Source organism: Copadichromis virginalis, linkage group LG1, assembly GCF_057382275.1.
Source record: "Copadichromis virginalis isolate Kocher_CV1m ecotype Utaka linkage group LG1, C_Virginalis_male_GT1.1, whole genome shotgun sequence".
NCBI lineage: Eukaryota > Metazoa > Chordata > Actinopteri > Cichliformes > Cichlidae > Copadichromis > Copadichromis virginalis.
In genome coordinates this window covers 17,200,667-17,221,783 of record NC_140618.1, presented here as the reverse complement: position 1 = coordinate 17,221,783, position 21,117 = coordinate 17,200,667, and the positions used below count along the sequence as shown (strand labels likewise).

Here is a 21,117-nt window from a genome sequence, read left to right as displayed (position 1 = left end):
CAGATTATCGAGGCAGATTTACGCCAAACGCTTGTTGATGGCAACCTGTAAAACACCTTGGAAGGTCTAGGCGAGGTGCAACTTTCTAAGTGGTATTTAACTAAATATCATTGGGCTTGTATGTATTTATTTGAGCCTGTATCTTTACTTTTGACCCTGTGTGGATTAGAGAAAATCCTTCAAACTCATTAAAAATGTAGGCTGTACAATCATTCCACTCTAGAAAAAGAACAGTTCAAAAATGATTAAAAGCCTCAAATTACCATAGTATTAATGCCCGTGAATGTATGTAAACGTCTCACAATGGTATGTAAGTGTTAGACAACTTTTGAAGTGCTGCAGTCGAGTAAAACCCAGCATAAACTACAGCAGCAAAAGTGGAAAACCTTAAGTAAAGAACAAATATTTCAAGACTGACCGTAAATAAAAACGTAGTTGTATTTTTTGCTAATTGCTAACAAACGCCCAAATACAGATCTTGACTTTGTCAGTAGAAGACTCCAGCTGCAGCAAATACAAATTGGTAACTCTACTTGCAACAGATAACTACTTTTCACCCTGCACGTGTACACACGACAGGTCTGATTTTAAACTAGATCATCATCGACACTCAGTGCATCAGGTTTCACGAAGAGACATTTATTTCTAACCTCAAGACTGTCAGTGATATGCAGCCTTACGCAGCACACAGCCATCTCGTTTCTGTGCCCTTCTCACATTCTCATGCTGCCTCGGGGGTGCCTCCAGTCTGTCTCCCACATATGGAACAATGCAGTGCATTAAAATTCATATGCTTTTCATCTGGAGAGCAGACGCTCAGTATCTCTCCCTACCCGTTGTGCCCGTAATGGAATCCCAAACGCTTGCCTGACTAGTTGTCCTCCACCCCCGAGCCTCTCCAACTCCAAAGGACAGAGGACAGTGGCTTTCCTCACAGTGCAGTCAGTGAAGTACAGAGACACTTTTGTTTTTTGGGGATTGCCAGTCATTTTTTTGCATTGTGACTGGTCTGGCTGGACAGTCATATTTTATTCAACAGCCCAGAGACTCTTTCAGACGACACAAAGTCAGCCACCCATAAATATGTGAAAAGTTCAGGTCACGAGAGCACTGTGGGCGAGCAACATGGCAAGTTTCTCACTTCGTTGTGTCCTCATGGAAGATGTGAGCCAATATTAACAGCACACTTCCAACAAGCAAGAGAAATCTAACATAACCAGACCCCTCAGGAAGCTGAGAAGCAAACTGTGACTGGCTACGCTGAAAAATCCATACAGACTATTTGGTTGCAGCAAGACTGTTGTAACTTTTTCTGCTGGGCTCTTCTGTCTGATTAACATTTCAAATATGTTAAATGTAGCACTTGGCCCCTGTTATAGCAAAGTTACAAATAAAACTGAAAACAGTACATCTATGTTCTAAAAAGGTTACAGTTGATAATGAAACACAATCTCCTTATATCGACTTTGATCAAACATTAGTCAAAAAAGAAAAAAATCGTATTTGGTTATTCTATAATATTACGGCAACACTGCAGAAAAGTCCCCATGTGGTTTGGTGATTGTGCAAAAACAGATAAAAAGGTGTCACATGCCTAGTTAGTCCTGCTGCAATCTTCCCAAACTATGACCAAATGCAATGGTGGCATTATGTGACGTGTCTGTAGGGATTCTATGAAAATTCATTGATTCAGATTGTAATCAGTCTCAGAAGGTATTCACCCAAGAAAATCCAGATTCCAAAATAAAGGCAGTGTTTATATATGCACCTCACACCCTGTTTTTTTTTTTTTTTTTAGAAATAATTGCTCTGAAAAATGGGATTCCAGAAAAAAATCTCACGGAGTTCCTGGCAAAAAAATATCCTAGAAAAACACATACCTAATACATGCAGTGTTTTATTTACAAACTGCATCTTTTAAGAACAAGATTATTTTTGACAGAATAAAATAAATGACTTAGAGTAAATTCTGGAAAACTGTGAAAAGATAATCAAAACGTGTCTTAGAAATAACCATTTTCTTCTGTGAAAATATATACTTTTATCATAAAATGTAGGCTATGTCTGTAAAGCAATTCATTTGCATTCATTTACCCATAGATAAGCCAAGGTAACAATGTCTGAGATTAATAAAAAGATTAATAAAAAGCAGTACTGGAACTGCATTGATTCCAATCAAAGATGTTTCCTATAAGCAAATGGTTGGCTTGAAACACAAATGTTAAACTATAGTATAGACGCACTATGTAGCTGCTAAAGAGAGATTTGCTGCTGTTCCAACGTCCTGCTATTTTTTTTCTCCTTTTTTTTTTTTTTTTTTTTTTACAAAATGTACATTATACATATATATATAAGCTGGCACCGTATTACAAATGTGATGTTTTGCAAACAGTATATAACTATAGTTATATATAATGTATAGTTCTTTTTTTAAACAAAACAACAGATCAACTTTGCATGTGAGCTTACTTAAAAGATTGACAAAGGCTTGCTCTGCTTGTGTATTTGCTGTGTTCTACTTCCTGTGCTGATTGCCTTCTATATTGTGCATACAATCTGGTCATGATCTGGCATTTAACTTAAAAAAGAAAAAAATTAAAAAGAATATAAATCTATGGAAAAGCCCATAAAAGTGGGCTTTTAACTATAAAAACCTACAAAGACTAGGAGAAGTACTAGGTGGGAGCCTTCCAAAATACTCCCAAGAACAAAGTTCTTGTCCTCTGTTGATGAAGTTCCAGGTTTCTGCTGGGATGCAGTGATAAACACTGTGTGTCTCACTGTTGCACTCGTGCCACTTTTACTCCACAGTCTCCCAACAGTCTTTAACAGGCAAATCAGTTGATCCGAAACACCCTGCGCTTGAAGAAGAGACTCACTCCATCCTTCTCGGTCACATTTTGAGCTGGAGGCATTTTCTGGTTTTCAAAAGTTGGACTTTTTTTTAAACCAAGCATGTTAAAGGCTTTCATCTGCAGGCCTGCTGCACTTGATTGATTAGCTCTCCAAAGCGATCAAAGAGCCCCTCTACCCAAGCCCCGTTTTGCAGACACTTCTGCACAGTCTCCTCTTGCCCCAGGTCCCCTGCCTGCACCCGCAGAGATGCAATCTGAAGGACAACACCACAAACAGAGCATAAAATACAATTAATTCAAATAAATTCCATGTGGAAGTAAGCAAGTGACGTTAAATCTGCAAAATAATATTTACAGAACTCACAAAAAAATCTAAAACTAAACAAAACAGCTTTATGCATTCAGTAGAAACTAGACACATTGTCTTACCTCATCCTTACACATGAGGTATGTGTGGTACTTGTAATGCTGCAAAGAATGGTATAGAGAAAACCACTGAGTTTTCTGCTGGTCTACTGTATACTCCTAAAAGAGGGAAACATAATTAAAAAAATTTGAATAATTAGTATATTTCTTTTTTTATATTAGTCAAACAGCATGAGAGCAGGAGGTAGTCGCTTCAGTGCTCAGCAAACCTAAAGATTAACAAACGGTGAACCTGCGCCCTCTTATGGACAGACATTAGAAGTACAATTACCTGAGGCATAGTGTTGGGGCTCTTCTGGGGTTTCATAGTTTTCTTGTTGTAGGCACGTCCACTGAGACGTACTTTGAAGGCTGGTGTTTCCCCATCCTTCTTCAGTTCAGTCACCACTGAGATCTCTGGGAAGCTGTCTAGTGCTGCCTAAAGAACACAAGTTACTTAGGTTCACACAGTGCAGTAAAGATCCTTTAATGCTTATTTTCCTATTGCAATGAAAGTAGATCTAGAACGCATATTCAAAACTTTTGAAGTAAAACATTTGCATTTTGCCATTACTATCTTACTCATGCGAAACCAGAAGTGAAGCCAGAGGAGGGTTTCCGACAGTGAAACTAATGAGTCAACATGCTCATTGGCTACCAACTGATGACTGACTGGGATCATTGTCATACTGAAAACATGAAGATGTTACACATCATACAATTATATGGTGGATCAAAAACTAATGCTACTTTTCTGTGTTCATAATTCCAAAAACCTTTAAAAGATCACCACGACCACTTGCTGAAATGCTGTCCGAAATCATGACAGTGCCTCCACCATGTTTTATAGATGGCTGTCGACCTGGGAGGTCAAACTCATTTTATATTGCAGGCCACAAACAGCCCACTTTAGATCTTATGTGGGCCAGACTGGTGAAATTCCAATTTCTGTCAATGTAAAAAGTTTAAATATGCATTTAATCAATGAGATGTCTTAATATAAAGACAAAAAAGTGCAATTTCAACATGATGTCTCAGTTTTCCCTACATGGTAAAGAAATGCTACTGTAGTAAATGAAAGAAATCTGACAGCATGACTCAGCTAACCCTAATGTGGGAAATGACAGAATTCTAAAATTGAATTACTTTGGTGTACTGTGAATGGCCATGAAGGAGAGCTTTATGGGTAAGAAAAGCTGTAAAATGACAAAGAATTATGCCCTCATTCACATTTTCCAAAGTCAACCAACTGGCTGAATTTGGATCTTTGCAGGTCCAAATTTGGCTCCCAGGCCTTATATTTGACACCCTTACTACAGACACTGTTAAACTGTTGTTTTGATGAGTCAGATGTATCTCTTCTGTGTCAGGACTTTGCTGGATTTGTTTTTCCTTTTCTTAATGTATAAATGTATCTTTTTTTGGATAGTCAGCCAGTACCAAGGTGCCTGAAGACACAAATTAAAACTAGTTCTTTGTTGTCTGTTATGTGCAGATACAACACCGGTTCCTCCCTTGAGTTAGGTATATCCTTGAATGATTCATAGGGCAGTGTTACATGTCTTCAACAAACAAAAGAAACATTCCTCTAAAAATGGTTAGGCACCAGGGCTGGACTGTGATGAAATGAGGGGTGGCTCGCGACCTTTGCATGATACGGTACACATCCACCATTTTCAGCGCCCATGGGACTAGAACACAAATCGACCCTAAAAGAAATGTATTCTGTTCTTCTGGATATTTTGGGGGATTTCCTTACCTTGCGCATGCATCAAGACAACACAAATCTACATTTATGTGCAGCTTCATTTCCACACTCACCTTCAACACCTGCTCTATGTGTAGTTTGTGAAGTAAACGTTTTCTGTTGTCAGTGATCATTCCATCCACTCTTTTCATATGTGGCAGCAGCAATTCATCTGAAATGGATGAGACAAAAGAAAAGTCAGCAAGCAATGATGTGAGGGATCCTAAACCGTTAAGCCAATCTAACTAAGAACAATGTCCAAAAAGTATCTTGCTCACCATTTGCCCTTTCAAGTGCTGTCATTACATCTTCATCTAAGGCAATACTGATAAGCAGTTCCACGAAGCTCCTGAATGTCTCTTTCATGGTTCGTGTGTTGAGTAATCGGGAAGCAAACGGTAGCGGAGGGTTTAACTCTGAGTGTGTACGGGAGAGAGATAAAACACACAGCAGGCATCGAAGGGCAGTGAGAGTGTGACAAAATCTAGACAACAAACTAGAGTTCCTTAAAAACTTAAACTTGTTCTTTACCATCCTCTTCGCCTCCTTCTTCTGCAGATGATCCAGAGGCAGTGGGTGAAAACTCCTCCTTCCATTTCCTCCTCTTTTTTGGTGGAGGCTCTGCTCTTGGCTTAAGTTGTTTGGGTCTGGGCTTTTGGTTTTGGAAAACTGTAGGAGTGGCTGTCAAGCCCAGCAAAGTTTTCACCTGAAAACCCCTGTGTGACAAAAAAAAAAAAAGCTGAGATAACTCAGAAAAATCTATTATGAATTATAGGAGCCAGTAGTCTACACTTACCTTAGTGAGTTCATGGGTTTGCAGCGTGGCTTCTGACTACAAACTCGTACATATTCCCTTTTGTTAACTGTATCCAAAAATTTCACATACACCCTCTGGTACATTGTCTTGGCATCACCAAAGTACCCAAGATACTAAACGGACAAGAAGAAAGTGTTAGTTGACAAAACTAATTTGTATAATCAAACTATATATGCATAGTCTACTTACACTGTTTGTAGCTGAGAAGACTCTCTTTCCATCCCTCAGCTCAGGCACAAATTTCTGCAGCAGAGCCTTCTGTACCTTCCAGATGGCTGGAGGCTCACTGCCTGCTTTCATTGTCACCTAAACAGAGAAACACAGCACAATGCAGAATAGGCTTCAGTATGTGGAAGCAGTTTTTTTTAAGTCTATCACTTACAATTGAAGAGGAATTAAATTAAGTTACACTGCATTGCATCAAGGCTTACTTTTGAAATGCTAGTGTTATATTATAAACATTTTGACCTGTGCTACACTTTCAATTTTGCCCATATCAAGTGTTACAAGCATTCATTTCACTTCCCGTACCTTTAGGTTTTCGATATCCTCATTCCTGACAACAAACTCGTCTCTCTCACGATACATTCCTTCTCCTCCGCTGTCCGACAGCTCCTCATCAGTGAGTCCTGCCATGGCTACACTCTTTAAAGGCATAGCCAACTGGCCAGGTGGTGTCTCTTTGGACTCCTCTGTTGCTGCAAAAACAGTCTTTCCTGAGGCTGCGTTTGTTGTCTGTGCAGGAGTGGGTACCTGCAGCACACAGGATGTCACGGGAGGCGCACTGTCGGTGACAGCGTGGGGCATGCTGGGAACCTCTTCTGGCTTCAACATCAAACCTTGAAACTGATTATCTGAAGAAGCACAAATTCACAGACAGAAAAAGGAAAATGAATAAAGTTCAATGTTCACTGTCTTGTATTTAGGCAAACAATACTTCTGTCTCGAGCATGAGATACACACTGTTACAGAATGTCAATGTTTTACAGGTTTCTATAACAATATACAGGAAAAAATACAAATGGGATCCAACTAACCTAGTTGCTGGTTTTAAACATCAGTTTAATTTGGTTGTTTCTTTCTTTACTATCGCTTCATTAGCATCAATACCCTGGCATTTTTGGGCATGGTTATTATACTTATTTACACACATACTTATTTACTGAGCATGTACCATATGCTACAGAGTGTGATTACCTGTCCTAGTTTTCCGATCTGAAGATTCATCCAGAGCTGAGAGAGCTGAGCTGATGCTGTTCCTCAGAGCCTGGTTCTTTCCAGTGTTCTCTTCTTCATCAGAGCTGAATGATGGCAGGGTCTCCAAGTTCTTCTGTAGATCTTCATCAAGACGTTTCTGCTGGGAGTTTACTGCTGGACTGTCCTGGGGAATTAAGGGCGTGGGCAAAGTTGGCAGTTTTGGGGGCAAAGCTGGCATAGTACACTGTTTGGATGAGGTACAAGCCTTTCTAGGGCGATTAATTGTTCGTGTTGGACTTGGAGAATATTGCTGTTTGGGCCCAGACTTGATAAAGTCTAGGAAGGAGCCAATAAAGCCAGTTTTGACTTCTGGTTGTTTCTCTTCCACCTCACGAATCTTTTGCCTGATTCTCTCCTGCTGTGGACAACCATCATATAAACCGTGTGCCGCAGATGGTGAGCTCACGTCACTACCCCTCGAGTTTTGCCGCTTGGTCTGCCCACTACGTTTGGCTGGTCCGGCCAGTCCACCATCCTCTTTGTGACTGCCTGTTTTAGTCAATGACTTAGAGCGAGCCTTCTTTTTGGTAAAGTCCTCACCATTTGGACTTTCCATGAGTCCATCATCAGTTTTAATACACTTTGCATTCCCTTGAATTCTATTCTGGGGACCTGAGGAGTCGTATACCTGCCCAGCTGAGTGATAGTTATTGTCAGAGCACCTTATGTCTCCATTAGCATGAAGCTCATTATTGTTGTTGTGGGTACCAGATCCACCCTGACAGTCTGTTGTCATCTGTGGTCCGTTTAATGTCATGGTGATGGTTTGGGAGATAGTGTTAGTGATAATTGGCTGTTGTGCTGAAGAGAAACTAGGTGACATGTGTCTTAAATCAACAGTCTGGAAGTGACCTTTGGAATCAATAGGACTTGCCATCACTGCCATATCAGCCTCAGCAGAGGATGTAGCTTTGACAAAGTCCTGTGGTGACACGCCACAGGCAGCTACTGTGGCAGCGAGGATGTCATCAACATTTGACAAAATATTCCTGTCATCTGGAAGTAGAATAGAGTCAGAGAAACAAATAGAGTTGACAGCAAAGTGGTTTTTGGCATCGCTTGACTGCTGATTTGTCAACTGGCTGTAGTGATGTTTAGACGTAGGACATTCTGAGCTTGGTTCAGACACTACTGTGCCCTGCTGACTCTGGGTTTCTGTAACACTTGGACCCAGCAGGTCTCGGTCCATCTGAAGATACTGGACATGAACAGGGCCAAGGCCTTGTCCCGATTGAATAGCTTGCACTGGAATCACCTTTGATGTGTTCTGACTATTATTCAAAATTGGCTGCTGGAGCAAAATTACTTGATTGGTCTCAGGATGAACCTGAGCACTGGGAATAGCAATAAACTGGGTGTGGGCTGCTAAAGCCTGAGTCTGGTTATGGTTCTGTTGATTCTGTTGCTGTGCCTCAGCAGATTCAAGTTGGAGAGGATGCTGCTTGAGTGGCTCTGAGCACAGGGGTATATGTGAGGATTCAATGGAGTCTGTAGTTTTTGTGTTAGAAGTTTCATGACCATTGGCACTAGTTAAATGAATGTGCTGTTGGCTTAGAGAACCCATTCTTTCATCCTTTACCGGCACTGTATTTACATGACGTAGTCCCATAATCTGGTCATCAGAACGTGAACTGCTTCGAATAACACTCTGTGCTTTAGGGTGATCATCCATTTTTGAAACAACGTAGATGACATTGTTATGGGAAACTATACTGTTACATGTTATGGAGGCCTCCACGGAGACCTGCCGCAGAGCCTCGAGGCCTTGGAGAGGCACCTCTTCAAGTTTTTGTTTGCCATATGTTGGCTTTATGTCCTGTATGGAGGTTATGTTATTTTGTAAGGCTTGAGCCGCTGAAGAGTAGGTAGGCAAAGGTGCAGACAAAACATATGTGTTGGGTTGTGAGTGCTGCTGGTGGGACAGAGTGTCGTGTGTTTTGCCTCCCACGGAGGCCTGCATGAGGGTGTAGTCCACTGTAGATGATGTGGGCAGGCTCTGTGCACATGTGGGTGGGAAAGAAGAGTTAAGGGATTCTCCCGTGATAAAGCTTTGAGACTGGGTCACTGAATTCTGCACCTGTGATTGAGAAGTATAAATCACATTTGAGGCACCCTGCGAGTGGGATGTGGGATAACTCTCAGACAGATTTCCTTGACACAAGCTCTGTACTTGGGCTCCATACTGGATGCCCTGCTCTTGGTTCAGCCCAGGAGTAGATGAGTAAACAAGAGACTGACTAATGGATGCCACATTGTCAGACTGGCTGGAGAGTGAAGGGAGAGTATCATAAAGGGAGGAGAGCTTGTCGGAAGTGGAATTGGAGGCTTGTGACTGTGTATGAGGTGTGATATAAGTTTGAGATAAAGTGTTGGAAATTAGGCTAGACAGCTGGACTGCCTCTTGGTTAATAATCACAGAGTTTTGCTTCAGTCCAGGGGAGGAATAACGCTCAGGAGACCCCGCTGACAGGTTCTGAGAGTGCATCTCTTCATTTCCTGCAGGCTGTGGAGCTAGTTTGGAAGAACATTCATTCGTCTTCTGCAGCGAAGTGGATGAATATACTTGTGTTGTACAATCTGTTTTGGGTTGTAGGGAACCACTGACTCCTTGAGAGGAATCTGCTCCTGTGGAGGGGTTGCAGGACACAGAGGGCTGATGGGATGGTTCCTGCTGGTAGGATACATCCGCTTCGCTGCCTGAACCGAAATATCCCTGTAAGGACTGCTCCGAACTAGGTAACTGCTCTGAGGCTATATGGATACTAGAAGGCCTCTGGTGGTGTTTGATCACACTACATTCACGCTGAAGGGCTCTTTCAATAGAGCCTGAGAAAACTGTCGCCCCAAATGGCTGATTCACACTATGAGTGGCAGATAGGGTAGAAGGTAAGAGGCTAAACTGGGGCTGCAGGAGGTGGGGTGCAGACTCTTGGGCTGAGCGGTAAGTGGAGGACTGTACAGGGAGCGGTGAGCCCAGAGCAGAGGCAGAAAGATGATTGAAGGCCAAGGCAGTGGGAAGCACAGTCTGGTTAGACTTAAGATGCAGGAGGGGATCATGGTGAGAAAACAGGCCATTGGTAGAAGTGCTAAAGGCAGGATCCTGGAGAGTCAGGGAAGGGTTGGTGGCATAACTCCTGGTAGGATAGGCACCTGTGTGCTGACAGGATGAAAGCGCAGGTGTAGAGGGGAAAGTAGCTGTAGAAGGCAGGGCACCCGTCAAATATAGTTCTGTGGTCGAGGAGTTGGCACCTGCATGGAAACCACACACACACAGAACATAAGTACAAGCATCTTACACATGCAATATTTTCATAATAAACAAAATTCATGTGCAAAAGGTAATACAAAATCTGAAATGCCAACATCCCCCAACATATTTCATTTTAATCATACTCAGCTTTTGGACCATAGGTACACAGTGCAAGGTCTCTACTAGCATATATTAACAAAGACCTGGCAGGGTGCTAGAACAGTAATGTAGTGTGGCCAGTGGTTGAATTGCAACAGGAAGAAGGCATTAAAATGTTATCACCTTTCCATAAACATCAAACGCTTACACAGGTCCTCAGCAATACACTCAGGAGAAAAGTGAAGAACAGACATACATACAAACATTGTTTGCTCTATTAGTGAGATGAATTGAGAAACAGAGCTGGACAAATATTTTGTATCCATGCAAGTTTTTCTTGATTCACAAAAAAAGATGCTAAAGGTAATTTATAAAGTGTGTCATCACATATATCAATTTGTCTACCAAAGCAGATCAGAGAGCATTACAATACTCTATCTGTAGTACTTGTATACATGTAACAATGTAGCCAGCAGAATTGATGGTGGTGCAAAGTCAAGTTGTGTCCTAAGCTTCTAAGCAATTTGTGAAATAGTGACAAATTGATGCTTACAGAGTGCATTTAGGTCCCACCCAAATTGGAGAAAAAGAAAATTGTGCAATTGTTTCTAATGACTTTACATTGCACAAAAAGGGCCTCCTTGTGAGATCCAAGGGCCTCCTTGTGAGATTCACCTGCTAGCACTGAACTGAAAAACACCTAAAAGCTGCTGTGTAGCATGCACTACCAACAGGGCAAAGAATGCAGAACTGAGTTTTTATAAGCTGAAGAACTACAGAACTTTGAAACTGAGCTTTTTATAAGACAAAAATGGATACTGTCAATAAGACTTGAAGCACTATGAGCAAGAGTAATGGGAAAATGGAAAGATCCTGACACTGCATGGCTATCTATGCAGCATGTGTTTTTTCATGGATAAGTTAAAAGCGAAGAGTAATATTACTGCACTTGCATGTGCCTTATCAGATTACAGCAGCTTACAAATATAGACAACGTTCAGTTTCTAACAGCTAAGGTTGCTAAAACAATCCCTACACATAGTGAAACCAAATATTTTTAGCTAGTAAGAGTAGTTTTTTCACCGTTCCAACATTTGGTTGCACACTTTAGGGTCTAAATTTTTCCCCAATCTCGTGGGCATGGTTTTCAGAGTATGGCGTGTTACATTCTCTCTATACTTAATGATTTCTTCTTTAAATAATATAACTAAGATTGAAAGATTGATGTGTTCTCACCAGCAGGCCATGATGGGGGTCTATAAGGAGAAAGCAATGAGGCACTAACAGGACCAGCCTGAAGGCTTCTCGACTCCATGGCTGAAAGGAAGCTCATGATTGAGGTCTCTGGAGTACTACTGTTTGACTCTAGTGCTCCTGACATTCAAAAGAGGAAGAGAAAGATGCGTCTGTGCTTAAACCAAAAATTTCTGCATGAATACATATTACCTGGTAAAACTGGTCACTTTAAAACAATATTTCATTATAATGCCATAACTCACCTGTTGCAACAGGAATATGTGATGTAGTGTACGTGGGAAGCTGGTGTGTCGTAGTGTAGCTTTGCCGCTGGAGGAGCTCGGCATCAAGGTATGTTGCACCGTAACTGGGGCTGCATATACAAACAAATGTAGGGGATTCATTAGAACTATCATCTCTACAAACAGCAGTGCACAACCAAGTCAAATATGAGTATATACAGTGGATTAAAATAAGCATTTATAGTTTTTTCTTCTTGAAACACTTATAATAAAGTTGCCACTCTTATTCACAAATTAACATTAAACACTGACAAAGTTATGACATGCTGTGACTGATGGAGTGCTGCCAAGATGGCTGCAATAAAATTGCTAAATGTATCTCCTTGATCAAGGTTTACTCGACTGGCTAATCAGGCTAGCATAAGAGACAACAGTCAAAAATATCCTGATATATATTCCTTTTAGAAATGATTGGGATGGCTGTGCTCAAGGAAACACTGAAACTGTTATACTCATAGTCTGATTTATACACAGCTCTTCACCATCTTAACTATGCAAAAAGTGAAGATGTATGAATATTTCTAAAGTAACTGTGAATTGCTCTTCATGCACAGCAAGCAAGATCAAGTAATCAGTCTGTAAAGTTTTGTCAGTTTATTGTCGACAAATTCAGTAGACTCACTTTCTCTGCACAGGAAGAAAACTGCAGCTCTCTGTATTATAGTTATAACAAAACATAGCAACCCAAGTTGTGTATGTGTCATGTAGAGTAAACAATACCAATCACCAGTGTGGTAAAACCGTCCAAAAGATTTCTTGGATGAATGTATTATTGTTTCAAGGGTTCTCGTGGCTATTTGTCTGTTATGGAAAAACGCTAGTCCGAGAGACCACCGCAAATGCTAACAACAATTATATAACAATACAGGACACTGATTTGTCCAAATTTGTTTGCTTAGGAATGTCATTTGACATTTTGCTGTATAACATGAGGCACTTCATTCTTTAGCAACCATTTTGGCTAAGCGAGTAAGGCATTTATATCTTGTAAACATTTGGATGGTGTGAACATTTGGATGTAAAAATGGTGTGAAAAGTCATCAATAAATAGACTGGTCAAGTAACTTTTATCCATCTTTTTTGGGGGGATGTTTATTTAAAATCTGACGTATGACATTTTTGCTCTCCAGCTAATCAGATGCAGTTTGGCTTGAGCTAAAGTGCTGCCTTAAAGGTAAATACTGGTGGATGAAGCAAGCTAAGGAAGGTCTCTTCCCTCATCTGTTCCTTTCAACAGTTGCACACACCAGATTATTTCCCTACTCATCTTTGCTAGTTTCTTTTTACACTTTAGAATCAATAACAACAAGTGCAACACACAACATGCTAATTACCATGTTACTCTGATGAGTTAGATTTCAGAATGGAAACATCCCTGCTAATCAGCAGCCACTATCTTATTTTATTTAGGTCATAAAATAAGACAAACTGGTGTAATCTTAGATTTTCTGAAGCAGAGATCAGCCACAATAATTTACTTCATTATTTATCATAGCCACTTGATTTTCATAATTATTACATTTTTTGCCATCCAGCACATGACAGTCTTTTTTTTTTTGTTTTACAGGCTAATTTATACTCTTTGTTTATCTGTTCTACGAAGACTGTTACTTTTGTTCCGCTTGTGAGAACAGTGTAGCTTATTTGTACCAGATAAAACAATGTTGCCATGAAGGATGGCCCCTCTTTATAGCAAATTAGAACAAACTATAACACATCAGTCATAAGTCACGAACTAAGACCTCAACAGCTTTTGCAAGTTCTGTGGTTACACGGACTATATATAACGAAGGACCTCAAGCTTTCGTTACTAGAACAAAAGCACAGATTTACAAAAATGTAGACATGTCGCCACAGCAAAGAAAATTACTAATTTGAAGTGTTGTAACTGTTATATAGTAACTAGCTTCGGTTGCTAGTTGTCTCTCTTGTTTTACCTTTGACGAGCACCTGTGGTTGAAGAAAACACAACGATTAAATGCTACTTTAGGATACCCAGATGACCACCTTATTGTAGAGATATAAAGCAATTATCTTGTGTAGTTTGTGTTCACTGACTCTGTGTGTGCTCGTGCTGAAAGCACGATATGCTAGCAAAAATTAGCAAGGTGGGAAAAAAGTAACGCACGGCTAAGAAACCACTGACAAGTCAGCGTCTGTGACATTTAACCATTTCTCCCAGTGTTCCCGACAACCGCAAGGACCTGTGCACTTTTCTCCAAAAGCAAAGCTAGGCCCTCCATCACCGAAATTTCCTTCGGAAGGTGACCCGCCCTCTCCTTCATCTTTTACCTTGGCTTGATAGTAGCTGAGCCGCGGTCATAGGCCCACGAAGCTACGGTCTGTGCTGGTGGAGCCAGCGCGTCCGCAAAGCTGGAGCTCGGGTAGTTCCTGTCCATCATCCGGTGAAAGATTCACTTCCCCAGCAAAGCTTCGTGGAGCAGCGGACACACATCGTAGCAGCCCGGGACCCACCGACCGAGGCAAGTCCCGTCAATGCAATTTACAGTCCACAGAAAAAAAACAGCGTCAAGCTGCTATCATGTGGAAAAAAGTATCACCGGGTGATTTCGTTATTTTTTTGTTCATCTCCCGTCACGTAAAGTTAGTCTGCCACGAGACTTCTCTAAGGCACTGACGCTTGGCTGCAGCTAGCTGGCTAACTGAAACTTCTCACATTAGAAATGAGTTGCAGTGTCACGCTAGAAGCAAACTTCTCCGACAAGCTACGGTATCGACTTCACGAGCAGATGTATCGAAGCGAGATGTTGTACCGACGGTTCGCTTCACCACGCGAAAAAAGTCACGTGACCACCAGGCGAACCCTAAAGCTGGTACCAGTGCAGCGGCGCTGCCTTTGAATGAAGGGTGATCCCACCGGTCTGCCACAGCGAGTTGTGAACTCTGTTCTCCCTGAACTAAAACAAGTGTTCAAGCATCTGGCTACCCGAGCCTACCTTCTGTTTAACAGCAGCAGCATGTACAAAATGCTATGCTTTCTTTACTTCAGAGAATGCTAGCTGAACTTATGTTCATTTCCTCATTTACCCTAACCACAAAATATCCATGACCATCATCAGTGTTAAATCTAGCCTCCCAATCATTTACATGATGTGGTCTTTATTCTTATCTGATTTTGTTCTTCACAAGTACAAATATACACAAAATAGTCTGGTCAATAGATGGGTGGTACTATAAATAAAATAAAATAAAATAAAAGATAAAAAATAATGTAAAAAAAATATAACAGAAATGTAATTTTCAGCTGAATGTTTTGTCATACATTCGCAGGCGGTTTAGTTTTAATTTAAATCTATTTAACTTTTTTTTATACTGTCAAGCTAGGTTGATAATTCATTTGTTATATTGCATAAATTAACAAAGTACTTGAAATGCTAACCATTTGTTCCAGAAAACAGTTTTATATAAACAAAGGCACCCCTTCCCTCCCCCTTTTCCTTCCCCTTCCAAAGCTATAACATCAAAACATGTTACTGGTCATTTGCTATGTTGATCCTGGATGAACATTATTACGATGTTGCAGTCACAACACCAACATATAACACCAGCAATAATAGATACGTCTGATATCGCCTCATCAAGGTCAAGCTGCAGCTGTTCATGTCTGCATGTTTGTTTGGTGAGTGTGAGAGAGTGAAAAAGCTGTATTAACCTCTTTGACTGAACAATCTGCTCATGTATTAGAAACAGAACACATGTAAGGCGCTCCAAAATCGAAAACTGCTGTAAATCCTTCATTATTTGCCTTGGATGGCTGTCTAAATTACACTGGTAAGTCACTGAATGTGCAAAAATGAAGTAAAATAAGACATAACCAAATATTTTTTTATGTTAGTATCCTGTGCTATACTGAATACTAGCGTTTTGAAGCCATACGACAACAAATGTCCAAGGTGGGGAGTTTTGAATTATTTTTCTTTTTAAGTAACTAATGTTAGTGACAGGAATTAATCCTGTATGTCCCAAATCAGATCTGTGTAGATTCAGAGAGACTACACAGGGGCGATCGTGGCTCAAGAGTTGGGAGTTCGCTTTGTAATCGGAAGGTTGCCGGTTCGAGCCCCGGCTTGGACAGTCTCGGTCGTTGTGTCCTTGGGCAAGACACTTCACCCGTTGCCTACTGGTGGTAGTCAGAGGGCCCGGTGGCGCCAGTGTCTGACAGCCTCGCCTCTGTCAGTGCGCCCCAGGGTGGCTGTGGCTACAATGTAGCTTGCCATCACCAGTGTGTGAATGGGTGGATGACTGGTTGTGTAAAAGCGCTTTGGGGTCCTTAGGGACTAGTAAAGCGCTATACAAATACAGGCCATTTACCATTACCCTGGGAACAGCATAAACAGTGTGCTGATAAAGGAAAGAAAGCCATATTGAGCAATAGATAATAAAATAAAAATGATACTGACGTATCCATCATTGTTCTTAATACTGATTTACACCCTAAATATATCCACTGAAACAGGAACACATAAAATAGCTCCTAACATCTACTGCAAGGCAACTTGGTATAACAGCCATGGGCTCCTGCAACTGCTGTTTTCATGTCACAAAGTCATACATAGACACACACACCAAAAGACAAGACCAAGTTAATTAAAATAGCAATTTTAATTAAAAAGGAATATAAAAGACTTCCATTTCAAATACTTCTGCATCAGATCAGCTTTAACATAGCTATATTAATAAATTCTCAAAATCTGTTTATACAAATTTTTTAATCTTTGAACCAGGAAGTCCCTTGAGATTAAAATCGGGTTTTTTTTCTTCTTAAGGGAGACCTGGAAAAAAAGATTCTGAAATCCATTCAGAGGAAAAGGAGGCTCTGTGAAACCCCTCAGGCCTTGCAATAATTTACAGGGACACAATGAGTGTGAGATCCTTATCAAAACTGCAGTTAAGTAGCTGACGTCATTTCACTCAAATTAATTAAATGTTCTAGATAAATAGAAATATTTTGTGAAGCCTGTGCTTCCACATATCTGTATTGCATTAAAAAAATATTATCACAATGTAGATGAAAAAAAAAACAAAAACAAATTCACATTGGGAGAACAGTCATTAGTTCAAACATGCAGATGTTTTTTGACATATTGTAAAACAGCAAAAAGATCTGCCTATGTTTACAAAAACAATGAAAATATGCAGTGAATATTAAAGGTATGCTGGAAGACCAGTGCATTAAATACACAGGGAGTATTTGTAAAAGTTTTTTTTTTTTCCAGTTACGTCAACATTACCATCAGACAAGTACAAGCAGTATTGCAGGTTTTCCTTCTGAAGGAGCAACAGCTGTATGAAGCTGCATGACTACACAAATCCGTCCATCTCGGTTTTATTACAGTTGACACTGTATAATAAAACATCTTCATGATCTTGCGCTCAGTGTCACTATACATGCTGTGTACAAAGCAGCTCTTCCTTCATTTTCATCTTGATAAAGCAGCAAAGTGGATAAAATATTTTAGAAAGCTTATTCATCACAAGATTTCAGTTATATTACAAAGAAGAATCAAATGTTTGGAACTAGGAGATCAAGAAGGTGGAACAAGAAAAATATTTAAGAAAAAAAAATAAAGAAAAGACTATCCAAACAGACCAGGAAAAAAATAAATATAAAAGAGGAAAAAGGGAGGCTAATCGAGGAAAGTTAGTATTTTGTGATATTTGACAAATTGATACATCATAATTGCACAGTTTAGGTGTTAGCTGTTAATTGTCCTCTCACAGACGTGCACACGTGTTGCACTGAAAGCCTACTGCCGAGTACTCCCAATTCGTGAGCTAAAAGAAAGAGAAAAGATATCTTTAAAAACAACAACAACAAAAAACCCAGCATAAAACTGCATCATGGACTGCAACAAAAGCACAAACATGCACGTACCCAGGATAAGGAGGAGGTGGGGCGTCATGCGGCCCATTTCTCGCGATTGCCTGTTCATAGGAAGGAAGCCCGGGTGGGTCATCGGAGGGAGGCACAGGGTGCAGGGAGACCTCCTCTAGCCTTCGCATTATTAGAGAAGCATTACTCCTCCTCTGGCGCACCCTAATGGAACTGTGAGGAGCATAGTGGTCATTCACTTGTGACGTACTTCAAGCTCAAAGTGCAAGTATCAAAGGTGAAAGTCATCTTTGTTCTTGTTATATAACCTACAGTTGGTGTAGCAAAAAGGGGTAACAGAAGAGCAGCACTATTTAAAACTCAATGAGTGCAAAGAAAAATACACATCCAGAGTACTTTGGACTCTTTCATAATCATGGTAAACTGAATGGGTTATTTCATTTATTTTTGGGTTATGAAAAATATTACAAGTTATTTCTATTTATTCTGCTTTCATCAGATTTGGGAAATGGACACATAATTTATGCATTGTTTTACTTTTTAGAAACAATGACTAAAGAAGAAAATAATTGGCAGAATAATGCTCATAAACAGGTGAAAAAGACATACTGGGACAGTGTCACAAATTCTTCTCACTCACCTTTCATGGCTTAAGTTACCCTTCCATCTGCGCTGACACAAAAGCCATACAATGATGCCAAAGATAACAATGGCCACTCCACCAGCAATGAGTCCCACCAAAAGAGCTACCACATCAACACGTGAAGAGCGGCCACCCTTGTCTATGAATCATCACAAAGCACAGAGGAAGTGTCAAACTTGTTTCATAATGGCAGTGCAAGTTATTACCAAGTAGACAACCATCATTTCATTTACATCTGATATATCTGATAGGTGAATAATAAAGGGTAGGTGGCATAGTTAACGTACATCAATACAAAGCTTTTGAGCGATCACCGGTATCTTGTGATGAAGCATTTCTAATGAGCGGGATTGATCTTTTCCTTGCAACCATTATGACGACATGACGGGATCAATGAATGACTTGGTGAGTAGAAAAAAATATATACAACATTTGAGTTATATTTGAGTTATATATACACAAATATATATAACTCAAATGTCATAACTTCTTTGAGCAACAATCAACTGTTAGCCCAGCACCTAATATAGGTACTTTTGGCTGGGTTGCTACAGTGGATGAAGCTGTGTGTTAGATTTGGAGCAGATCTCAGACTGGATCCCCTCCCTGACATAATCGTTCCAACTATTCCAGCTTCAAACTGACATAAGGATCATACTCGCATGTGACCTCCTGAGGGTGTTTTTATCCCCTCCCGACCTCAAACAGGGAATCTTTTCCATGTGAGGCCTAGCACTAATTTCTCACTCATCTGTAAACTGAATACAAAAATAGTCTAAATTACTAATTGGATGGAAAGAGAACTGATGAATTGGAATTCAGTTTGACTGATTTAACGTATATAATCTGTACTTTCACATTTACCATGCATTCATTGGTGTGTGGTGAAACAGGTTTTACACAAACAACAACAACTACAGTCAAGTCATAGTTTCATCAACAAACTTCCTGGATGACACATTTTATATAAACTTGAAGTATTTCTTATTCCCCCTCTTACCTGCAGTGTATTCCTTCCAAAATCTTTCCTGAAAAAACAAACCAACAAACAAAAAGATTAATCAACATGGCAATCCCTCTCAATTGTTAATTATTGATTCCACCCATCAGCATCACTTAACTGTATCTGGGATGTTTTCAAACACCTCCCTTGCTTCTTCGTAATTACAGACTTCTTCAATACACTCCCTTTCCAAGTTTCCAGGTACGAACATTTCAAAGTCAAACCGGTTAAACAGCAGGTGGCGACCCAGGAAAGAATTTGCGTGCCCCTCATCTACAAACACTGGGCGGATCCAAAGAGATTATTTCCAGGAAAGCTACAATATCGGGATGTATACAGGGTAACACGAACTTTTAAGAATCAAATTCTTAAAATAAAGTATAATAAAAATCTTACCTTGGTTTTGTGATTCTTCATTTTCGGAAGGTAACTGCCCCACAAAGGCCAGATCTCCACAGGTGAAAAATTGAAAAAGAACAAACAGATGAAGCAACATTGCCATGAGCGCACCTGCGCACTGACAATCGCGCGACAATAACTAAGAGTACAGAAGGCAGATGATAACCAACAGCGACCCTGCTTCTGGAAAATACTGTGTGCGCACTTTAACGACAAATCACAATATTTCCGTCCTCTACATTATGCTACATAAAGACGAACAGAGCTCAGCGTCAACAAAACGAAACCAGTCCAAAGGAGCGTCAGGTGTTCCAGGCTCGGCGCGGATGAGATCAGTCAGGAAACGTTCGGTGATATTCACAAACACCGGCTGAGCTTGCCGAGTTCCTCCGGCGAAAGAAAAAATGACAGCATTATTTGAAGGATGAATTCGTCTGAAAGCAGATTAAGAAAGTTCCGGTTAAAAAAGGACTTGTTTACTCAAAATAGATGTGTCGTCAGCTACTCTCGCACTGCCTGCGCTGGCGAGCTATCTCTCACGTTTACCTGGGCAGACTCGACCAATCAATCACCTACCTGAACTGTATGACAAATATGTACAACAGTGAACGCTAGGTGGCAGCTGAAGCCGGGAAAGTTAACTTTACACAGCAAAGTATTGAAAAAGTTTTATATGACTCAGATAGGCTGTTACTCCACCCAATGAACAATGAAAAATAGTTTTCGGGACTTTTTTTTTCTTCTCCTAAGCATCAACTGGCTGTTGATATGCGTTGCAAACAAACAAACAAACAAAAAAAAACATTATTTGATCGCTTAAAAAGAAAAAAAAATGCGATTGTATCCAATTTCATTAAAATCATCCAAGTGGTAAGGCACCTCCGCCTTAAAAATACCAGTCATGGCTCTGCTGTTATATATCTTTACATGTGTCGTATGAGCAATAAACACACATAAATGCGTTTGTGCGGCACAATCTCATAAAGATAGCTATTAAACACATTTGTCATACTTCCTTCTCACTCACATCTTGGATTAAGGAGTTCTCTCACATAAACTCTGATTTACGGGGGTCATTTTACTTTGTGACCTTTAAAAGGGACAAACGTATAAACTTTGCCCAGACATCTGAACTGCTTGAGTCTCACATGTTTACAGTGCTGTATCTTCACGTTTAATGGTTAGGCACAAATTACTGCTGTAACACAATGCTATCTTTTTGGATCTGTGCATCAGATCTCTTTTAAAAG

The 21,117-nt window shown here is 40.3% G+C and overlaps 2 protein-coding genes across 3 annotated transcripts; both read right to left on the bottom strand.

Moving 5' to 3' along the window:
- Window positions 1–1,881: 1,881 nt before the first annotated feature.
- Window positions 1,882–14,789, bottom strand: qser1 (glutamine and serine rich 1). Of its 2 annotated transcripts, XM_085452855.1 has the most exons (13): window positions 14,261–14,789; window positions 11,930–12,039; window positions 11,667–11,804; window positions 7,022–10,330; window positions 6,356–6,678; window positions 6,014–6,130; window positions 5,804–5,937; window positions 5,539–5,723; window positions 5,286–5,423; window positions 5,082–5,179; window positions 3,553–3,699; window positions 3,285–3,380; window positions 1,882–3,109 (listed from the first exon to the last, which is right to left on the bottom strand). In XM_085452855.1, exons 1-13 carry the CDS (start codon window positions 14,368–14,370, stop codon window positions 2,969–2,971), a joined length of 5,046 nt encoding a protein of 1,681 aa, XP_085308981.1. In that variant the 5' UTR covers window positions 14,371–14,789; the 3' UTR covers window positions 1,882–2,968. The 2 variants fall into 2 exon arrangements, with proteins under 2 accessions (XP_085308981.1, XP_085308982.1); XM_085452856.1 differs by lacking the exon at window positions 11,667–11,804 and having other exon boundaries at window positions 14,261–14,788.
- A 1,787-nt stretch (window positions 14,790–16,576) lies between these two features.
- On the bottom strand, window positions 16,577–20,411 carry prrg4 (proline rich Gla (G-carboxyglutamic acid) 4 (transmembrane)). Its single transcript, XM_085452854.1, has 6 exons — window positions 19,865–20,411; window positions 19,587–19,750; window positions 19,466–19,493; window positions 18,463–18,604; window positions 17,865–18,035; window positions 16,577–17,764 (listed from the first exon to the last, which is right to left on the bottom strand). Exons 1-6 carry the CDS (start codon window positions 19,968–19,970, stop codon window positions 17,737–17,739), a joined length of 639 nt encoding a protein of 212 aa, XP_085308980.1. The 5' UTR covers window positions 19,971–20,411; the 3' UTR covers window positions 16,577–17,736.
- Window positions 20,412–21,117: the final 706 nt, after the last annotated feature.

What these genes read in the sequence shown, in the direction of transcription:
- prrg4 (XM_085452854.1), bottom strand. Translation starts at nt 19,970, where the DNA reads ATGGCAATGTTGCTTCATCTGTTTGTTCTTTTTCAATTTTTCACCTGT. An exon ending in TTGGAAGGAATACACTGCAG is followed by an intron (nt 18,605 to 19,465) that starts GTAAGAGGGGGA and finishes GATGATTCATAG; the next exon opens with ACAAGGGTGGCCGCTCTTCA. An exon ending in CCACCTCCTCCTTATCCTGG is followed by an intron (nt 17,765 to 17,864) that starts GTACGTGCATGT and finishes TCTTTCTTTTAG; the next exon opens with CTCACGAATTGGGAGTACTC.
- qser1 (XM_085452855.1), bottom strand. Translation starts at nt 14,370, where the DNA reads ATGATGGACAGGAACTACCCGAGCTCCAGCTTTGCGGACGCGCTGGCT. An exon ending in ACATATTCCTGTTGCAACAG is followed by an intron (nt 11,805 to 11,929) that starts GTGAGTTATGGC and finishes TTTGAATGTCAG; the next exon opens with GAGCACTAGAGTCAAACAGT. An exon ending in AGCACTTGAAAGGGCAAATG is followed by an intron (nt 5,180 to 5,285) that starts GTGAGCAAGATA and finishes CATCCATTTCAG; the next exon opens with ATGAATTGCTGCTGCCACAT.